Here is a 22,040-nt window from a genome sequence, read left to right as displayed (position 1 = left end):
TGATCATCTAAATTTGTGATGCGTGAACAGAGGTTATTATGGCTGACCCAGGCGAAATTAAGGTAAAGTACTGTTGAAATTAACTACATTTAATTTTTTTAATATGTACTCAATTTAGTAATTTCTATTGTGAACTGCTTCTTTTAAATCTCTGCTATATCATTGCTTTAGGGAAAGCTACTTTTATATTGTAATCAATCAAACTGCTAACTGCTTTACAGTGAAAGAAGTTCAATATTTGATCCAACACACTAAAAATAATATTTATCAATTTAACACAGCTTTGCAAAATTAGTTCAACTACTACTGCCCCCCACAATGTGTAAAGCCATCACATCTGAGCCTGGAATCTCATATAGGTATTATACAAAAAAATATAACATGAAGCAGAAAAGTGGGATAGGGATTAGGGAGATCATCCTTCAACCAGGAGGCCCAGGTACAAGCTGCTGTGACATTAAACACCCACCCTACTGAAGTGTGCTTGAGCAAGACATTGAATCCCTATTAGCTCCAGGGAAGCTGTACTGTAGCTGACCCTGACCTCTGACCTCCCAGTGTGTGTTTGTGTGTATTTGTGGTATAAGTAATATCTTCTTAATGTTGTAACAACGCAAGGTCAGATACAGACCTTCCCTTGGAGCTGGTAGGGATTTATCGCCTTGCTCAGCAATACCTAAACATGGCCAGGACCCCTACTCACTAAGCCAACCTGCTGCCCCACAAGGCGAGAAGCACCCAGCTGCAGCCTACAGATCGGGGCGGGGCTACAGATCGGGGCGGGGCTACAGATCGGGGTGGGCCTACAGATCGGGGCGGGGGTACAGGTCAACCGCTAAACCAATGAAATCGTCCACTAAAACAATGAAGTCGACTGCTAAACCAATGAAATCATCAATGAGCGGGATTACAGGTTCGATCTGTAGCTAACATTAGCAGCTAGTGAGCCAGTAATGATAGCCTTGATGTTAACTATGCTTGTCGGTTGTGCATTGTGATGATTTGAATAGTGAGTACTGTAGTGAGTGAAATGTTCTCTCTCTCTCTCTCTCTCTCTCTACACACACACACACACTTAGTGTGAATTGTACTGTCTTTGTCATTTGAAAAAACTTGAAAAGGTAATAAATATATTTCACCATAAAAACATTTTATTTTAATTGCTGGCGTTATTGACTTTTCTTACATGCAACAGAGTGTTTGTGAATATATGTACAGTAGGAAACTAAATTGAATAACTACCGCTAAGCAAACAAACCACTACTTCCCTCGCTTCCAACCATAGTGGATTCTCAGTTTAGATTACAGGCGATCTGTAGTCCCGCCCTGTTTCGACCTCTAAACCAATGAAATCATCAGTGGGCGGGATTACAGGTTTGCTAAACCAATGAAATCATCAGTGGGCGGGATTACAGGTTCGCTAAACCAATGAAATCATCAATGGGCGGGATTACAGGTTCGCTAAACCAATGAAATCAACAATGGGCGGGATTACAGGTTCGCTAAACCAATGAAATCATCAATGGGCGGGATTACAGGTTCGATCTGTAGCCCCGCCCCGTTCCGCAGGCTGCAGCTGGGTATACTTGCATGAGGCTGTAATCCAACATTATGTACTCCTGACTAATAACAGTTTTGCAGTTTTTGATTGTTTTTGAATGTCAACTGGATCTTTGGCCTTGGAGTTTGAGTTCAGACCTCAGATTGCAGCTATAGCAATCAAAGCTTTGTGTGATTTGTTACACAGACAAAAAAGAGGCATTATCTCAGTTGCTATCCCACTGTTTACAACAGCGTACAAATAAACACTTTAAGACTTTTAAAAACAATTACCTGTCACATACTGTTAAATCTTGTTACAAAAACATTTAATATTAAATGTAGTAAGTTTCTAGCTAAGTACTTAAACAAAATGTCTCAAAGCAATTAAGTGCTTAAAAATCTAAGATTTGAATTCAGCTGAACTATCACGCAAATACTGCACAAGTTGGTTTAACAAGTAGTTGTAGAGTTAACTGCACCCCATTCCCCAACACTAAATATCGTCAACAAATAATTAAAGGTAATTTGAATTTGGAATAATAAGGTGATGTCTTTTATTTTAGAATGAAGAGGAGGATCTGTCAGCTGACATCAAGGATTGGAGTAAACATCAAGTGAGACAATGGGCTCTCAAGGAGGCTGGTGTGGATGACAAATTTGCAGATATGTTGCTTCAACAGGACATTAAAGGATCTAGTCTTTTACTTTTAGATAAAACAGACTTAACAGATTTGGGTGTGACTCTTGGGCCGGCCAAACTTATCATTCATGCCAGAGATGAGCTGTTGAAATTGAGGAAAGAGCATCCAACAAGCTCTGTAAACCAGTCTGGAAGGCCATGCAAGCCCTATCCATTCCATAGATACCATGACACATGTAGATACACAGAGAACAGCATTCTTGATGTTACAGAATCAGGTGCCTCAGACTATATTGAACCCTGTCATGAGTATAAAGCTTTCATCAATACATCAGATGAAAATAAAATGAGTAAGTTCACTACTGATGTTATTCGCTTTGCAGCAGCCTGCATGAATAGCCGCACCAACGGCACCATACATTTTGGAGTAGGTGACAAGCCAGACTTCATCCATGGTGAAGTGTTGGGAGTGGATGTTAATGACAAAGAGGCTTATGAAAATGCACTAAGTTATGCCATTAGTGATTATTTTGAACATAAACACAAACCGGCAGCTAAAATGTGCATCAAGCCTCCTCGATTTGTTGGGGTTCTCAATAAGGATATGACATCATCTGAGAAGTGTGTGATAGAAGTGGACATAGTGCCTGACTCTATGATCTGTAAAGAGGACTTCTACCATATCAGCTTGGATACCAAGAAAGGAAAGAAGAAGGCAAAAGGCAAAGAAACAGACAAAACTGAAACAAAACAGTCAAAACATTTCTATGTCCGTGATGGCAGTAGCAGCAGGGATCTCCTTGCACTGACCACCTATGCAAAACCTATGGAGGAGTACAACAAGTTTGTTGACAGTCTGCCACAGCTATCACAACTCCGAAAACAAGCAGAAGAGAAGCACCTCAAAGTGATTAAAAGCAGTCATCAAGGCTCTAGACTAAGTCAAATGATTACTGGTGGATCCAAATCTTTAGATAAGTCGCACTTTGAGCGGTATGTGATAGTAACTAACAAATCACATTCAATCCAGTTGGAATCAATGGAATTTCTTCTGGAGCTCAATCCAACAGCTGTTTTGGACTTTGATCCAGAATCAGATAAAACTGGATTACAGCGGCACTTTGAAGAGCAGAGTACAGTGAATGTCCATTTACCAGTACAGTATAAAATCACAGAAGGTGTTGAAGACATTGCCAGCAAGTTGAAATTAACTAGAAACACCAGCTGGGTGTTCTGCAATGGAGGTATCAATGATGAGGCACCCTCAGACACAGAATACTGGTTTACAGACAAGGGAGCCTCTGTTCGAGATGTGATTTCATTCTTGTGCCGGAAAGATGTGCTTCCAAACAAGAGATTCCTTGTCATTTTCTTACTTTTATCTGCTGTAAGTGAGAAGACGGACCCTCTCGTGGAGACTTTCAGCACATTCAGGCAGGAGCTCAGAGGCACAGAGCAAATTCTTTGTATCTGTGAAAATGAAAATGCTTTTACCAGTTGGAAAGACCTGATTGAGGCTCGCTATGGAATCAATATTTCTGGTAGATGCATCTATGAGCTCAGTTTTGCTGAAGTCAATGGCACCATCCGCAGTCTTTTGTCAGAAAACCGGAAATCCAGCCGTTTCCTGAGCTGTGGTGGAGGAAGCAAAGTACTGTTTGAAAAGAAAGTGGAGCGTAGCTTGAATACCTTAGATGTCCTGTGTGTGAACCAGTGTGAAGGAGGAAATGAGGACAAAATTGCCATAGAGGAGAACTTCTACAAAGGAGGAAAAGTGTCATGGTGGAATTTCTATTTCTCTGAGCAGCCTGGATCCACACCTTTCATTAAACGGGACAAGTTTGACTTCATCGTGAACACAGTCATACCAGATTTGTGCACTCTGAGAAAAGCCTGTGTTTTGTTCAACCTCATGCATGTACCTGGATGTGGTGGGACAACTTTAGCCATGCACACTCTATGGTTTCTGAGGGACAAGTACCGTTGTGCAGTTCTGAGAGACAGCAACGCTGACTTGGCTGAAGTTGCTGAACAAGTGGTCAAACTTTTGATGTATGACCATGAAGAGCAATTACCTCGGGTCCCTGTTTTGCTGATGATAGATGACTTTGAGGACATGGACAAAGTGTTTGACTTGCAGCAACTCATTGAAAAAGAGTGTATGAAGAAGGACATTCAGTCTAGCTCCCCACAGGTAATTCTGCTGAATTGCATGAGGTCAGAGTCTTCAGAACAGCCAGAAACAACTGCAGAGACTGTATTCATTGGCAATAATCTCTTTGAAAATGAGCAGAAACAGTTTGAGCAAAAACTTGTGGAAATAGAGAAAACATACAAGAATGCTGAAACGTTCTATGGATTCATGATCATGAAGAAGAACTTTTCGCCAGAATACATTCAAGGTGTGGTCCGCAACACCCTGAAGAGCTTCAATATCGATCAAAAACATGCACAACTCATTGCTGTTTTAGTTCTGTTGAATGTATACTGCAAGGGTGCCTCACTCTCTGTCTCACTGTGTGAGGAATTTCTAGGTCTTCAACCAAAACCATTTTGTGGATCTGGCAGTGTCGAAGATGAATTTGGAAAGTTTTCCACTTTAATTTCCATCATCTCAGTTGAGGCTAAGGTAGTATTCAAAGCTGTGAAAATGATCCACTCAAGCATTGCTTGGCACTGTTTGAAAGAACTTACAGCAACACACAATGTAAAAAAAGCAGAAATTACCAACCTACTGCTAACCACAGACAAGCTTTATGAGAGCACACAAGGCAAAGGCACACTCATGCAAGATGTTCACTACATGTTGGTGAAGAGACATCACTCAGTGGAGGAGGAATCTCAGTTCTCTCCACTAATTCAGGATATTGCAAGTGAATCTCAGGGGTTGGAAGAGATGGTGCTACTGAATGCATCAAAAAGATTTCAGAAAGATGCCATCATCTCTCAGTTACTAGCCAGGTACTATTACTTAAAGAAGAAGGATTTCAAAGAGGCAAAAGATTGGGCAGGGAAAGCAAAAGATCTTTCCAGAGAGAACTCATATATTGCAGACACATCAGCACAAGTTATCAAACATGAGCTGAAGAATGCCATTGCAAATGACAAGGATGTGCCTATTAAGCCTGAAAAATTTAGTATTTTTCTCAAAATGGCTCGATCAGCAATACATGCATTCAAGGAAACACAGGACCTTGCAAAGAAGGAGTCAGTGCAACGACTGCAGAACAAGACAAGACAAGACAACTGCCCTTTCAATACTTCAGGGTGCCTGGGAGAAATTCAAGTAGGAGTAATTGTCATTGAAATACTGGCAAAGACACCCATATTTTCTTCAGGCAATGTCCGTCATGACATAATGAGTCGTGTTCTCTCTGGCGATTCTAAATCAGGGATTCAGGAAGTAGAGAGACATGATCCCATGCGTAACAAACACACACGCTACTACTCCATTCTCAGACAGTTTGAGGACGTACTTTACAACCTCAAGTTCAGGATGAAGTTGAACATTGACTTACTTGACAATTTCTATGTCAACTTGGGCTCCAGATGTGGAATGAAAGACAGTCGTGAGCAAGTAGCCCGAATTGAGCTTTTCAGATGTTTCAAACAATATGCAGACCTCTTCTGCAAGACAGATTCTGCAGATCTGTTGAAGAATAAAACCATGCACACCATGCTGCAGGTTCACCATGCAAGACAATCCCTGGAGTTTCGAAAAGCTGATACCTATTGTGGGATTCTGAATTGTCTCTCAAATCCAGTGTCTAATCTAACTGAAATGATGGAGAAAATTGCCAGACAGTACGAGTTTGTTCTTGCAAATGCTGCTGACAGCAATGTGAAGGAGAGGATCAACTTCATCTATGTGAATGTTGTTCTAAGTTGTATCAAACCCGGATCGCGACAGCTTCAGCCATACCAGAAGCTTCTTGATCTCCTTTCTCAAGTTCTTCGTGGACAAATTCCATTAAGCGATAACTTGCCGTTGCACTTCATCGCCGTTGCACTGTTGTGGCCACAGCAGCATTTAAAGCCTGCAGAACCTACAAGTCTGGGGAGGTATGTGTCACAGATGAGGACCTCATATCACGCAGTGATGAAGGAAGTGTGCAATGGCAAGAGGCCTGTTGTCCATTTCTTCATGGGGAAGAAGCAGGGTTATGAGAGACTGGTACACCTTGGGGAAATCGAGAGGTGTGTTAAGGCTGGGCAGGAACAAATTGCCTCAATGTGGGTAAATGGCAAAATATGGAAAGAGAAGGAGGTAGAGGAGCTCCTTTGCAGGGTAACAGGCGAGGTGCAGGGCAACTTGATAGTGGCAGATACCTGTATTCCAGATGTGAAGATAGAAATCACTCCAATGTTCCGAAGTCAGCTTAGTGGACGAGCAGTGGGGTCAAAAGTGTCATTCTTCATTGGTTTCTCAATGAAAGGCCCACTTGCCATTGACATTAACTGAACCTAGGAGAAGCCTGTTTGAAGATATCCAGGCTAATGTTACGATAGAAGATAATCAGATTGAATCACAAGATTCATCATCACCACAGCAATTTCATTACATTATTTCATGAAATAAAATTATGTACGTTAACAGTTTTGTAACAGATTTACTTTTGAGGATTCATCCATTTTATTAAAAAGTGGTTGAGTTAATTCTGATTAATTGCGCCATTATTTTAAACCAATTAATGTAAATACAGGAGGCATTTTTGAATATTGAAATATTGCTGTTTTTTTTATGTATTGAAATGATTTGAAATGGAATGCTGACTAACACTGATGTGTCAAACACAGCAATTTCATTACATTATTCCATGAAATAATATGATGTACGTTAACAATTTTATAACAGATTTACTTTTGAGGATTCATCAATTTTGTTAAGCCTTACACATTTTGAAAAGTGATTGAGTTAAGTATGATTATTTTGCCACTATTTTACATTTAATATGTGTTACTTTGACCCTGCATGTTCTGTTATTGATACCATTAAGTTGCTTTCTTATAAAGGAAAATATGTTGCATTACCTTTGAATCAAGCCTCTTAAAATATGAGTTTTACATTTTCTTATATTCAAACATTTACCATTTAATGTAAATACAGGAGGCATTTTTGAATATTGAAATTTTGCTGTTGCCTCATGCTGACATTGATGTTGTATCAAACACAGCAATTTCATTGCACTATTCCATGAAATATAATGGTGTATATTAACAGTTTTATAACAAGATTTACTTTTGAGGATTCATCCATTTTATTAAGCCTTGCACATTTTGAAAAGAGGTTAAGTATGATTATTTTGCCACTATTTTACATGTATTGTGTGTATCTTTGACCCTGTGTGTTCTATTATTGATACCATTAAGTTGCTTTCTTATAAAGGAAAAAATGTTGCATTACCTTTGAATCAAGCCTCTTAAAACATGAGTTTTACATGTTCTTATATTCAAACTTCTACCGATGTAATGTAAGTGTAAATATGGGAGGCATTTTTGAATATTTGAATATTGAAATGTTGCTGTTTTTTTGTTATATTGAAATGAATTTATTTGAAATTGAGTGCCACTATTGCCTTTTATCATAATATGTTAAGTTGCCTCATGCTGACAAACATTGATGTATCAAACACAGCAATTTCATTGCATTATTCCATGAAATATTATGATATACGTTAACAGTTTTATAACAGATTTACTTTTGAATAAAGATGGTGCACAGCAACATTACCATGTAAGAATTCGTCATCTAAATTTTTTCTTTGTTTTTCTTTTCTTTATACTGAGGCAGGATGTTAGTTAGGGACGGTTAATAGAGTTATTCTTGTCTGGCTGCACTGTAAGAAACACATTAGTAATTCTTGTATTTAGACAGTAACTAACTGTATTAGCCTACAGTAGCAAACTGTACTTGTTTATACAGTAATATACTGTGCATTACAATGCATTGTGGGAAAATTGTCCTTGGGCAGGGAAAATAATCCAGTATTAAAATTGTTACTGTATTTTTACAGTATTGTGGCTAGATAACTGTAGGTAATACTGTAATAGTAACGGTAATGTTTAATTTTAATGTAATGTCACCATCTTCAGGATCCTCCTGCTGCTGCAAGAAAGAGAGCTCTTTGTAACAATACATAACAGGTTATTTCAAACATGAATTAACTGTTTTTAATGCAAAAGCATTCTCTTTATTTTTTTCTGATTGAGGTGCAACTGTGAGGCCAAACAATTCTTCCCAACTATTATATTGTGATAGGTGTCTGTCTTGCTGGCTTAGTTTATTGGGTTTCTCTGTCTCTCCACAAGGTGCACTGACTGGCTGTTCTATCCATAACTATATCTGACACAAATCAATTTGTCAAATTCCCTGATTATCTATAGGGGTTCTAACCACAATATTTTGTAACATATGAAATCGGGTGTGTAGCTAAGTGATAACGTGATAGGCGAAGTTATTTTCTTCTATAATGTTAGCTATATTTGAAACAGTCTTCCAGTCTTACATCAACATACAAAACCTGTCAGGTTGATGGTTGTACATTTCAGTCACTCAACTTTTCCAGTTTATGCATACATCTGAAATGGCATATCAGAGATGGGAAAAAGATATCGTGCCCATATGCAGACTGCCCTAAGTATTCCCATGTAAGGTCATCCTTTTCCTCTCACTTAAGCAGGAAACATAACAAGTTTCACCCTTTGAATGTGGAGACAGACATGTTTCCTCAGACAATACGCAAAATGAGAGCTTGTTGCAGGAAATGTTAGATTTGGGTGACTGTGCCTCAGAGGGTTCAGTTGATCAAGAGGCATTTTTAAGTAATTTAGCTCTTTTCTATTTAAATATGCAAGCTAAAATGCTTTTACCTGCCTCCACAATTCAGTTGATCATAGAGGAGTTCCAGGAGATGCACAACTGTGGAATGACACGTCCTTTCAAAAGTTCAAGAAAGGTTGGCAGCACTTTGCCAGAAAATGAGATTAAACAAATCATTGATGAGGTGTCACAAGACGACCCAATGAAGTTGTGCAATGAAGGAGTCTTTAGAAAAAAAAAACTTAAAAAACTTTAGCTATGTTGAGCCCACACAAATCTTTCTGGGTTCAGATGCAGCGGGCAAAGAACGTTTCTGTCAGTACATCCCCGTCAAAGAGACCCTGAAATCCCTCCTCAGCCAGTCATCAGTTAAAGACCAATTTGCACAATCAAAGATGCATACTGCTGTAAAGAATGTGATAGAGGATGTGACAGAAGGGAAAAACTTTACTTTTACTGGAGTCTCCCTCGTCAGTGTCAGTCATTTTATATCAAGACGCATTCGAGGTTGTTAACCCCCTTGGCTCAGGCAGGAAAAAGCACAAAGTACTCACAGTGTGTATGACACTTTCTGAAATTTTGCTACACAATAGATCATCAATAGATCCTATGCAATTGGTTATGTTATGTCGAGAAGAGGATTTCAAATATTTTGACCACAAGAAAGTATTTGCCTCTCTTATCAAAGACCTGAAAGACATTGAGGATTTAGGCTTCCAAACAGAGGAAGGCCTGACATTTAAGGGTTCTTTACTGGCAATTTCTGGTGACAACCTTGGATCCCATTGCATTGGAGGGTTCACAGAAAATTTCAGTAAAAGCAGTCATTTCTGCAGTCATTTCTGTCGGTACTGTTTAATCGTTTAATCGCTTTCGCTGTGCACCTCATAAGCCTGGCCCAAAAAGGACAGTTGAGAGCTACAAAAGACATGTTGAAGAGCTGTCTATGAGCCACGACAATATGTGTTGTGGAATAAAATTTGATTCAGTTTTTAATAGTCTGAAATACTTCCATGTTTGCCAGCCAGGGCTTCCACCGTGTTTGGGACACGACCTATTTGAAGGGATTGTTTCATTTTTCATCCTCCCCCCTTTCCCCCTGTTTTTTCCCTCTCCTTTCTCCCACCGGCGCTCATCTAGGGTTCACCGACACAATGGAAGAACTCGTTGATGCTGGGATCAAACTCACCCCCCGACCCATTGCCCGCTCCTTCCTATGTAGCACCCTTCCACACTCAAAGCTGTGCCCCCCAGCTCCATCTCTCCCCCCGGTCAAGACACTACCACAGCGGCCTTCCCCCCCACTTCCTCTTCCCCGGCGTTCATCCTCACCGGCTGCATCAAGTACTGTGTGTCAGGCCAACAGTGCTGATATTAACCCCGGAAAACATGGCAACTGATATATTCAGGGTCCATGCTGCTGTAGAGATGGCACCCGTGACTGCTCCCATATCAAGCCGGGACCCAGTGTTCTTGCTGGCCCACCATCAACATTAAGAGACTTTACATCAGTGCATGGAGCTCTCCCCATTCCTGTTTTGACTAGGAACAGGCTAAATAAGACGTACTCAACTCACTCTGCAAATCTATCGAATTTGGTATGTGTTCCTCATCACTCAAAATCAGTTTCACGCCCTGTCAAAACTTCAAAATTAGCTCTACTAAATGTTAGGTCACTAACAAACAAATCATTTTTAATTAATGAACTTAATAAGATGTAAATATTCCACCTGCTCTCTTGACCCTGTCCCCACTACATTTTTTAAGAGGGTTTTCAACAGTGTTTCAAACTCTGAAAATCATTAATACATCACTTGAGACTGGGGTTCTTCGTGATGCCTTTGAAACCGCTGTTGTGAAACCGCTGTTGAAGAAATCACATTTGGACTGTGGGATCCTAAGTAACTACAGGCCCATATCAAACCTTCCTTTTTTCTAACCCTAACCCTCAGAGCCAACCACAGCACAGAAACTGCTCTCACCAAAATAGTCAGTGATTTGAGACTTAGCACTAATGCCAACAGGGTCTCAGTTCTGGTTCTTTCGGACTTGAGTGCAGCATTTGACACCATCGACCACAATATTCTCATAGATCGTCTCGAGAACTGGGTTGGTCTCTCTGAATGTGTCCTAAACTGGTTCAGAACTTACATTAGAGGGAGGACATTTTTAATGTCTTGGAGATCAGGTAACAGAGAAACATGATCTAACTTCTGGTGTTGCACAAGGAAGCTGTCTTGGTCCCCTGCTTTTCTCACTGTACATGCCACCATTAGATGATATTATCAGAGAACATAATGTCAATTTCCATAGCTATGCTGATGATACACAACTATACATTTCTGTAGAGCCAAATCATGCAGATGCCTTAAGCTCCCTCACTACTTGTCTATTGTCTATCAATGATTGGATGAATACAAATTTCTTAAAACTGAATGAAGATAAGACAGAAATACTTTTGGTCGGCCCTGAAGCCAAAAGAGAAGAACTCTCCACAAGACTTGGGAACCTGAATCCCTGGATCAAATCAGAAGTAACAAGCCTGGGTGTTATCTTAGATTCTGATCTTAGTTTTAATTCCCATATAAACAAGGTGACCAGAACAGGATTCTTTCATCTTAGAAATATTGCCAAGGTGCGGCCCTTCCTAACCCAGAAAGATGCTGAAAAGCTAACTCTTACAAGTAGACTGGACTACTGCAATGCCCTCTTTACCGGCCTCCCTAAAAAGTCTCTGCAGCTAGACTTTTAACAAAAATAAGGGAGCAAGAACATATCACTCCGGTTTTAGCTACATTGTACTGGCTCCCAGTGTCCTTTAGAATTGATTTTAAAGTTCTTTTACTTGTATACAAAGCTCGTAATGACTAATTTTAATATTATAGTAGGCTATCATGAATATCATTTAACACAATTATCCTATAGTCAGCTTTGAAAGGCATCAAGTATTTGTGTAACACTTATTTTTTTAAAATGTTCAAAATATTCTGCTGCTTGATTCTTCTGGAACAGGTTTCAACACCAACATCTACTTTCATCTTCATCTACTTTCTTTTCAATAGGCTAGTAGGCTACATGTGTTTTTTTTTCTGGGCTAGGGATCTTACAGTAGGCTAATTTCTGGCCAAAGTGGAATCTCGTGTGTCCACATTGTGTGGCTTTAATTTGCTAAAATTGACTAATCTAACCCCAACCTTAATCTACACCCTGTTTGGCTGACCCCAACCTTCAATGCGGACGAAAGAAATCGATACCAAATTTACAGAAAATGATAACGATAAATGAATTGAATCTCTTTTAGAAGATATAGTGATTGATAACTTTGGTAAAAAAACAATTGATATCTAGTCAATAGAGGAAAACATACAGTATGAGTGTTAAAAGCGCTATTCTATTCTATTCTTTTGTGGTTCATGTAGTTTGTTCATTTTTATTTTCCTTGGTTGTCCTCTCTGGGAAGTCTTCAAAAGTTTTGAGAAGCATCAATTGGCAAGAAAAAAAAAAGAAAGAAAAAGGAAGCAGCAGCAGCCTCACTTCAAGTTTCGTTTCATATGAACTGACAGCAGTTCAGCCACCCGGCAGGTCTCTTCTGTCTCCTCCGCAAACAAGAACATCAAGATTTATCATTTAGCCTACTTCCTTTTTTGGAAAAGGCTGTCAGATCAACCCTAGTTGGCAAGCAATTCATAAATCGACGGGGACAGCGCGGAAAGTGATAACAGCCAAGAAACTTGACCAGGACGGGTAAGTGTGTTACTTTATATTAGGTTATAGGTTACTTTCTGTGTTTTTCAGTGTGGGCCATGGCATGTTCTTGCAAAGAGGCCTGGACCTGTATCCAATTCTTAATCACAATTGGACCTCCAAATAAAAAAACAACAACAATTACATCCTTAGTTTTACATGCAATATTCATATGTCATAATCACTAATATTTAATTATTATATATTTTTTGTTACTTCCTGCCAAGTTGATGATGCTTCCTACCCCACCCAGCTATATGTTGCATCTGCTTGACACAAAATAACTAGAATGAAAACCAAAGATTTTTTTGAATCTCTTGCCTTACATTTTAATGATTACATTATACTCTTGGTAGTTGACTTATGCTGGCTTTTATTGCGTATTATTGCTATTTAGTGCCAACTGTTCTGATCTTCTGTCTCCTGCACAAACAAAACATGAAGATTGATTTTTTATTTCCTTTTTTAGAAAAGGCTGTCACATCAACCCTGGTTGGTAAACAGTTCATAAAACAATGAGGACAGCACAGATAGTGGTATAGCAAAGACACTTGGCCAGGACGGGTAAGTGTGTTTTTTTCCATTATACTTCCTGTAGTCTATTTTTCAATGTTAAGACATGTTCTTGCAAACACAGCCTACCTGAGAAGAAAGGCCCGGACCTGTATCCAAATCTTATTCGACTTCCAAAACAAAAATGCAATTACATCCTTAGATTTATATGCAATATTCACATGCCAGACAATCAGTTATTAATATCTAATTATTATCTTGTAGGTTTGTGTGATTTGGGATCTCTAGAGATTTAAAATGATTGTAAATGATTGCTAACCTAAATGGGCCTTGAGACCAGCTGGATGTAACAAAGTTGATGATGATTCCTACCCCACCCGGCTATATGTTGCACCTGCCTGTCTGGCACAAAATGACTAGAATGAAAACCAAAGTTTTTTGCTTGATTGCTTGCTTGCTTGATTAAATTATAATCTTGGTAATTCACTTATGCTGTCTTTTATTGCTTCTATTCATATGTTTCATTATGCTTATTCAGTATGGTAATATGTGATAAATAAGTTAAATATAATGTACGTGTATGTATGTATGTGTATGATGAATTCATCTTGACATGCTTACCATGCAACTGGCTTGTTGATTAGTTTAATGATAATTATTTTTTCTTTTGTGTAGCTACATTTAAAATGTGTATTGAATGGGCACCACACTTTCTTCCTGGTTTGATTCATTTCCTGCCACAGCTGACACCAGAGAGCACACTAGTGAAATCTTGATTTTCCTCATACAGCCAGTGCATCTCATTGCCCACACTAGACAATGAAAACTCACAACGGGCTTATTGTTCATCTGAAACAAATAAAAATATCTGTAACTACAGTAAATATTCCATACATCATCATAGAAGTATCCAAATATAGGCCTAATCTATTTTATACCCAATGGGCAATAGTACAGATACTGAAAATACATTACAGAGTTGGTCTGGAAGAAAAGCCTGGCTATATGTACTTAATCTTTTCTGTTCCATTTGGAGCAAAAAAACAAAAACAAAAAAACCTTACAGAAAGTGCAACCAGAAGTTGCCCCCCCACCCCACCCACACACGCACATACACGTCTAAATCAAGAAGAAAGTTGTTGATTCATACTTATACATTTATACATTTGTAATTTTGAATATTTAAATGTTTTGTTTTTTTTCAGCTTTGATGATGATCTAAATTTGTGACAAGAGAACGCTTATTATGGCTGACACAGGTGACATGAAGGTAAAGTACAGTTGAATATTAGTATGTACTGAGTTTAGTGTCTAGCTTTCTATTGTGAATTGCTTATATTAAATCTCTTCTATATATCATTGCTTCAGGGGAAGCTACTCATACTGTAATCAAGCAAACTGCTAACTACTTTACAGTGAAAGAGGTTAAAGTTTAGATCTAAATACCCTAAAAATAATATTTATCAAACTAACATAGCTTTATAAAATTAGTTCAACTACTGTCTCCAACCCCTCATATAGGTATCATACAAAAAATTATGACATTAACACGGGGCAGAAAGGTGGGATAGGGATCAGTGAGATCATCTTTCAACTAGAAGGCCCAGGTACAAGCTGCTGTGACAGCAAACACCCACCCTACTGAAGTGTCCTTGAGAAAGACGTTGAATTTATTTATTTATTCCCATTGAGATTACAAGATCTCTTTTTCGAGGGAGCCCTGGCCAAGATAGCAGCAATACAGATTTTCAAACAACATACAAGCAAAGATTAAAAGCACATAAAACAAAACATACAGTAGCAACTCACAGAGTCATATGCCTAAAAGACAGCCAGGAGGAAACGGGTCTAGCTAAGGAAGCAATTACAAATTCCAATTGAATTTGCCTCCAAGCCCTTCACTACATTTTTGAATGCCCTAGTCGGGATCAGCTCATCTAGCTGCAAATCTGTCTGCAAGTGGTGCCAGGCTGCAGGGGCGGAGAACATAAAGAATCCCCAGGGAAGCTGTACTGTAGCTGTCCCTGACCTCTGACCTCCCTGTGTGTGTGTGTGTGTGTGTTTTTTGTGTGTGTATGTGTGGTATAAGTAACATCTTAAAGGATAAGGCTGGTGTTTTTTAATGCATTTCTTATCATCAACAAATCCTATGAAAATAACAAAATCAACAATGCGTTTGCTCTACTCCCGTTACTTTCCGACTGCCCACGTTCCCTTTTTAGCCTTCAAACCGGAAGTCATTGGCTCCAATTGTAAGCTAAAAACCTTAAATACAGCTCACAAAGACATAGTTTACATTTTAAAAATCGCTACCTGTTACTATGAAAAGTCAGGCTATTGTAGTTATTACCAAATCAAATTCAAATGGGAACAAATTCTTCATTACGCCGGGGACTATTTTCGGTGCTACGGAACTACTTTCCTGAGATCGACAACGTGTTTACGGTCAGCTTATTAAGTTGTTTGAGGAAAAAGTCGGCTGGCCCGGTGCATCGTGATGATGAAATATGTTGCCCAGAGCAACAGCATGGCTCTTTGATGTGTTTTTAATAGTTTTTTTTTATACAATGGAGTTCTATGGCTACCGAGACATGGCTTAATTGGGCATTGGCTACATGGACGAGATTTGTTGGCAAAACAAATTCATTGCTGATTTTGTTATTTTCATAGAATTTGTTGACGGTAAGAAATGCATTAAAAAACACCAGCCTTATCCTTTAATGTTGAGAGAGCGCAAGGTCAGATACAGACCTGCCCTTGGAGCTGGTAGGGTTTTATACTTTATTGATCAGGGATACCTAAGCATGGTTGGTGCTTGCCGATAATGATGGCTTGAACCTGGACAAACTGGTTTCCCTACTCACTAAGCCAACCTGCTGCCCCATAAGGCTGTAATCCCACATTATGTACTCCTGACCAATGACAGCTTTGCAGTTTTTGAATGTTTCTGAATGTCGACTGGATCTTTGGCCTTGGAGTTTGAGTTCAGTTAAAAAAAGAGGCATTATCTCAGTTGCTGTCCCAGTGTTTACAACAGTGTACAAATACACACTTTAAGACTTTTAAAAACAATTACCTGTCACATACTGTTAAATCTTGTTACAAAAACATTTAATATTAAATGTAGTAAGTTTCTAGCTAAGTACTTAAACAAAATGTCTCAAAGCAATTAAGTGCTTAAAAATCTAAGATTTGAATTCAGCTGAACTATCACGCAAATACTGCACAAGTTGGTTTAACAAGTAGTTGTAGAGTTAACTACACCCCATTCCCCAACACTAAAAATCGTCAACAAATAATTAAAGGTAATTTGAATTTGGAATAATAAGGTGATGTCTTTTATTTTAGAATGAAGAGGAGGATCTGTCAGCTGACATCAAGGATTGGAGTAAACATCAAGTGAGACAATGGGCTCTCAAGGAGGCTGGTGTGGATGACAAATTTGCAGATATGTTGCTTCAACAGGACATTAAAGGGTCTAGTCTTTTACTTTTAGATAAAACAGACTTAACAGATTTGGGTGTGACTCTTGGGCCGACCAAACTTATCATTCATGCCAGAGATGAGCTGATGAAGTTAAAGAAAGAACGGGCAACACGCTCTGTAAACCAGTCTGGAAGGCCATGCAAGCCCTATCCATTCCATAGATACCATGACACATGTAGATACACAGAGAACAGCATTCTTGATGTTACAGAATCAGGTGCCTCAGACTATATTGAACCCTGCCATGAGTATAAAGCTTTCATCAATACATCAGATGAAAATAAAATGAGAAAGTTCACTACTGAGGTTATTCGCTTTGCAGCAGCCTGCATGAATAGCCGCACCAACGGCACCATACATTTTGGAGTAGGTGACAAGCCAGAGTTCATCCATGGTGAAGTGTTGGGAGTGGATGTTAAGGACAAAGAGGCTTATGAAAATGCACTAAATGATGCCATTAATGGTTATTTTGAACATAAACACAAAAAGACAGCAAAAATGTGCATCAAGCCTCCTCGATTTGTTGGGGTTCTCAATAAGGATATGACATCATCCGTGAAGTGTGTGATAGAAGTGGACATAGTGCCTGACTCTATGATCTGTAAAGAAAACATTTACCATATCAGCTTGGAGACCAAGAAAGCAAAGAAGAAGGCAAAAGGCAAAGAAACAGACAAAACTGAAACAAAACAGTCAAAATATTTCTATGTCCGTGATGGCAGTAGCAGCAGGGATCTCCTTGCTCCAACCACCTATGCAAAACCTATGGAAGAGTACAACAAGTTTGTTGACAGTCTGCCACAGCTATCACAACTCCGAAAACAAGCAGAAGAGAAGCACCTCAAAGTGATTAAAGGCAGCCATCAAGGCTCTAGACTAAGTCAAATGATTACTTTAGATAAGTCGCACTTTGAGCGGTATGTGATAGTAACTAACAAATCACATTCAATCCAGTTGGAATCACTGGCATTTCTTCTGGAGCTCAATCCAACAGCTGTTTTGGACTTTGATCCGGAATCAGCTAAAAATGGATTACAGTGGCACTTTGAAGAGCAGAGTATAGTGAATGTCCATTTACCAGTACAGTATAAAATCACAGAAGGTGTTGAAGACATTGCCAGCAAGTTGAAATTAACTAGAAACACCAGCTGGGTGTTCTGCAATGGAGGTATCAATGATGAGGCACCCTCAGACATAGAAAACTGGTGTATACACAAGGGAGCCTCTGTTCGAGGTGTGATTTCATTCTTGTGCCGGAAAGATGTGCTTCCAAACAAGAGATTCCTTGTCATTTTCTTACTTTTATCTACTGTAAGTGAGAAGATGGACCCTCTTGTAGAGACTTTCAGCACATTCTGGCTAGAGCTCGGAGGCACAGAGCAAATCCTTTGTATCTGTGAAAATGAAAAAGCTTTTACCTGTTGGAAGGACCTGATTGAGGCTCGCTATGGAATCAACATTTCTGGTAGATGCATCTATGAGCTCAGTTTTGCTGAAGTCAATGGCACCATCCGCAGTCTTTTGTCAGAAAACCGTAAATCCAACCGTTTCCTGAGCTGTGGTGGAAGAAGCAAAGTGCTATTTGAAAAGAAAGTGGAGCGTAGCCTGAATACCTTAGATGTCCTGTGTGTGAACCAGTGTGAAGGAGGAAATGAGGACAAAATTGCCATAGAGGAGAACTTCTACAAAGGAGGAAAAGTGTCATGGTGGAATTTCTATTTCTCTGAGCAGCCTGGATCCACACCTTTCATTAAACGGGACAAGTTTGACTTCATCGTGAACACAGTCATACCAGATTTGTGCTCCCTGAGAAAAGCCTGTGTTTTCTTCAACCTCATGCATGTACCTGGATGCGGTGGGACAGCTTTAGCCATGCACACTCTATGGTTTCTGAGGGACAAGTACCGTTGTGCAGTTCTGAAAGACAGCAATGCTGACTTGGTTGAAGTTGCTGAACAAGTGGTCAAACTTTTGGTGTATGACCATGAAGAGCAATTACCTCGGGTCCCTGTTTTGCTGATGATAGATGACTTTGAGGACATGGACAAAGTGTTTGACTTGCAGCAACTCATTGAAAAAGAGTGTGTGAGGAAGGACATTCAGTCTAGCTCCCCACAGGTAATTCTGCTGAATTGCATGAGGTCAGAGTCTTCAGAACAGAATGAAACAACTGCAGAGACTGTATTCATTGGCAATAATCTCTCTGAAATGGAGCAGAAACAGTTTGAGCAAAAACTTGTGGAAATAGAGAAAACACACAAAAATGCTGAAACGTTCTATGGGTTCATGATCATGAAGAAGAACTTTTTGCCAGAATACATTCAGGGTGTGGTCCGCAACACCCTGAAGAGCTTCAACTTCAATCAAAAACATGCACAACTTATTGCTGTTTTAGTTCTGTTGAATGTATACTGCAAGGGTGCCTCACTCTCCGTCTCTCTGTGTGAGGAATTTCTAGGTCTTCAACCAAAACCATTTTGTGGATCTGGCAGAGTCGAAGATGGATTTGGAAAGTTTTCCACTTTCATTTCCATCGTCTCAGTTGAGGGTAAGGTAGTATTCAAAGCTGTGAAAATGATCCACTCAAGCATTGCTTGGCACTGTTTGCAGGAACTTACAACAACACACAATGTAAAAAGAGTAGAGATTACTAACCTACTGCTAACCACAGACAAGCTTTATGAGAGCACACAAGGCAAAGACAAACTCATGCATGATGTGCGCTACATGTTGGTGAAGAGACATCACTCAGTGGAGGAGGAATCTCAGTTCTCTCCACTAATTCAGGATATTGCAAGCGAATCTCAGGGGTTGGAAGAGATGGTGCTACTGAATGCATCAAAAAGATTTCAGAAAGATGCCATCATCTCTCAGTTACTAGCCAGGTACTATTACTTAAAGAAGAAGGATTTCAAAGAGGCAAAAGATTGGGCAGGGAGAGCAAAAGATCTTTCCAGAGAGAACTCACATATTGCAGACACATCAGCACAAGTTATCAAGCATGAGCTGAAGAATGCCATTGCAAATGACAAGGATGTGCCTATTAAGCCTGAAAAATTGAATATTTTTCTCAAAATGGCTCGATCAGCAAAAGATGCATTCAAGGAAACACAGGACCTTGCAAAGAAGGAGTCAGTGCACCGATTGCAGAACAAGACAAGACAAGACAACTGCCCTTTCAATACTTCAGGGTGCCTGGGAGAAATTCAAGTAGGCGTAATTGTCATTGAAATACTGAAAAAGACACCCATATTTTCTTCAGGCAATGTTCGTCATGACGTAATGAGTCGTGTTCTCTCTGGCAATGCTAATTCAGGAATTCAGGAAGTAGAGAGACATGATCCCATGCGTAACAAACACACACGCTACTACTCCATTCTCAGACAGTTTGAGGACGTACTTTACAACCTCAAGTTCAGGATGAAGTCTAACTTTGACTATCTTGACAATTTCTATGTCAACTTGGGCTCCAGATGTGGAATGAAAGACAGTCGTGAGCAAGTAGCCCGAATGGAGCTTTTCAGATGTTTCAAACAATATGCAGACCTCTTCTGCAAGACAGATTCTGCAGATCTGTTGAAGAATAAAACCATGCACACCATGCTGCAGGTTCACCATGCAAGACAATTCCTGGAGATGCAAAAAGCTGATACCTATTCTGGGATTCTGAATTGTCTTTCAAATCCAATGTCAACTGAAATGATGGAGAAGATTGCCAAACAGTACAAGTTTGTTGTTGACAATGCTGATGACTGTAGTGTGAAGGAGAGGATCAACTTCATCTATGTGAATGTTGTTCTAAGTTGTATCAAACCTGGATCACGACAGCTTCAGCCATACCAGAAGCTTCTTGATCTCCTTTCTCAAGTTCTTCGTGGACAAATTCCATTAAGTGATAACTTGCCGTTGTGCTTCATCGCAGTTGCACTGTTGTGGCCACAGCAGCATTTACAGCCTGCAGAATCTACAAGTCTGGGAAGGTATGTGTCACAGATGAGGACCTCATACCATGCAGTGATGAAGGAAGTGTACCATGGCAAGTGGCCTGTTGTCCATTTCTTCATGGGGAAGAAGCGGGGTTATGAGAGACTGGTACACCTTGGAGAAATGAAGAGGTGTGTTAGGGCTGGGCAGGAACAAATTGCCTCAATGTGGGAAAATGGCAAAATATGGAAAGAGAAGGAGGTAGAGGGGCTCCTTTGCAGAGTAACAGGTGAGGTGCAGGGCAACTTGATACTGGCAGATACCTGTATTCCAGATGTGAAGATAGAAATCACTCCAATGTTCCGAAGTCAGCTTAGTGGACGAGCGAAGGGATCAAAAGTGTCATTCTTCATTGGTTTCTCAATGAAAGGCCCACTTGCCATTGACATTAACTGAACCTAGGAGAAGCCTGTTTGAAGATATCCAGGCTAATGTTACGATAGAAGATAATCAGATTGAATCACAATATTCATCATCACCACAGCAATTTCATTACATATTCCATGAAATAAAATTATGTACGTTAACAGTTTTGTAACAGATTTACTTTTGAGGATTCATCCATTTTATTAAAAAGTGGTTGAGTTAATTATGATTAATTGCGCCATTATTTTAAACCAATTAATGTAAATACAGGAGGCATTTTTGAATATTGAAATGTTGCTGTTTTTTTTTATGTATTGAAATGATTTGAAATGGAATGCTGACCAACACTGATGTGTCAAACACAGCAATTTCATTACATTATTCCATGAAATAATATGATGTACGTTAACAATTTTATAACAGATTTACTTTTGAGGATTCATCGATTTTGTTAAGCCTTCCACATTTTGAAAAGTGATTGAGTTAAGTATGATTATTTTGCCACTATTTTACATTTAATGTGTGACTTTGACCCTGCATGTTCTATTATTGATGTCATTAAGTTGCTTTTTTATAAAGGAAAATATGTTGCATTACCTTTGAATCAAGCCTCTTAAAATATGAGTTTTAAATTTTCTTATATTCAAACATTTACCATTTTATGTAAATATGGGAGGCATTTTTGAATATTGAAATTTTGCTGTTTTTTTGTTTATATAAATGAATTTGTTTGAAATGGAATGCCACTATTGCCTTTTATCATAATATGTTAAGTTGCCTCATGCTGACAAACATTGATGTATCAAGCACAGCAATTTCATTGCATTATTCCATGAAATATAATGATGTACGTTAACAGTTTTATAACAGATTTTCTTTTGAGGATTCATCCATTTTATTAAGCCTTGCACATTTTGAAAAGTGATTGATTTAAGCATGATTATT

General features: G+C 39.1%; 2 protein-coding genes across 3 annotated transcripts in view; both read left to right on the top strand.

Annotated features, from left to right (window-relative positions):
* The window catches only part of LOC139909131 (sterile alpha motif domain-containing protein 9-like), a 56,493-nt gene that overhangs the window by 2,356 nt on the left and 32,097 nt on the right, over positions 1–22,040 (top strand). Inside the window, exons 1-4 of one of the 2 annotated variants that reach the window (XM_071896089.2) lie at positions 12,585–12,746; positions 13,216–13,310; positions 14,465–14,529; positions 16,608–21,703. In XM_071896089.2, coding sequence (XP_071752190.2) covers positions 14,506–14,529; positions 16,608–21,125 — 4,542 coding nt within the window. In that variant the 5' untranslated portion in view covers positions 12,585–12,746; positions 13,216–13,310; positions 14,465–14,505 and the 3' untranslated portion in view covers positions 21,126–21,703. Of the gene's footprint in view, positions 1–12,584; positions 12,747–13,215; positions 13,311–14,464; positions 14,530–16,607 lie in introns of those variants that run through there. The other variant, XM_078286203.1, reaches the window with a different exon arrangement.
* Positions 37–7,912, top strand: LOC139914356 (sterile alpha motif domain-containing protein 9-like). The gene is made up of 2 exons (XM_071902651.2): positions 37–62; positions 2,106–7,912. The coding sequence occupies exons 1-2, from the start codon at positions 39–41 to the stop codon at positions 6,642–6,644; spliced, it is 4,563 nt and encodes a 1,520-aa protein (XP_071758752.2). The 5' UTR covers positions 37–38; the 3' UTR covers positions 6,645–7,912.

The sequence above is a fragment of the Centroberyx gerrardi genome, chromosome 10 (genome assembly GCF_048128805.1).
Source record: "Centroberyx gerrardi isolate f3 chromosome 10, fCenGer3.hap1.cur.20231027, whole genome shotgun sequence".
Taxonomy (NCBI): Eukaryota; Metazoa; Chordata; class Actinopteri; order Beryciformes; family Berycidae; genus Centroberyx; species Centroberyx gerrardi.
The sequence above is the reverse complement of the archived record's forward strand: the minus strand, read 5'-3'. Positions and strand labels throughout refer to the sequence as shown.

Bases quoted from the DNA above. Each gene is read 5' to 3' on its own strand.
- LOC139914356 (XM_071902651.2), top strand. From the start codon at position 39: ATGGCTGACCCAGGCGAAATTAAG. The intron at 63-2,105 runs GTAAAGTACTGT...CTTTTATTTTAG, and splicing joins CTGACCCAGGCGAAATTAAG to AATGAAGAGGAGGATCTGTC.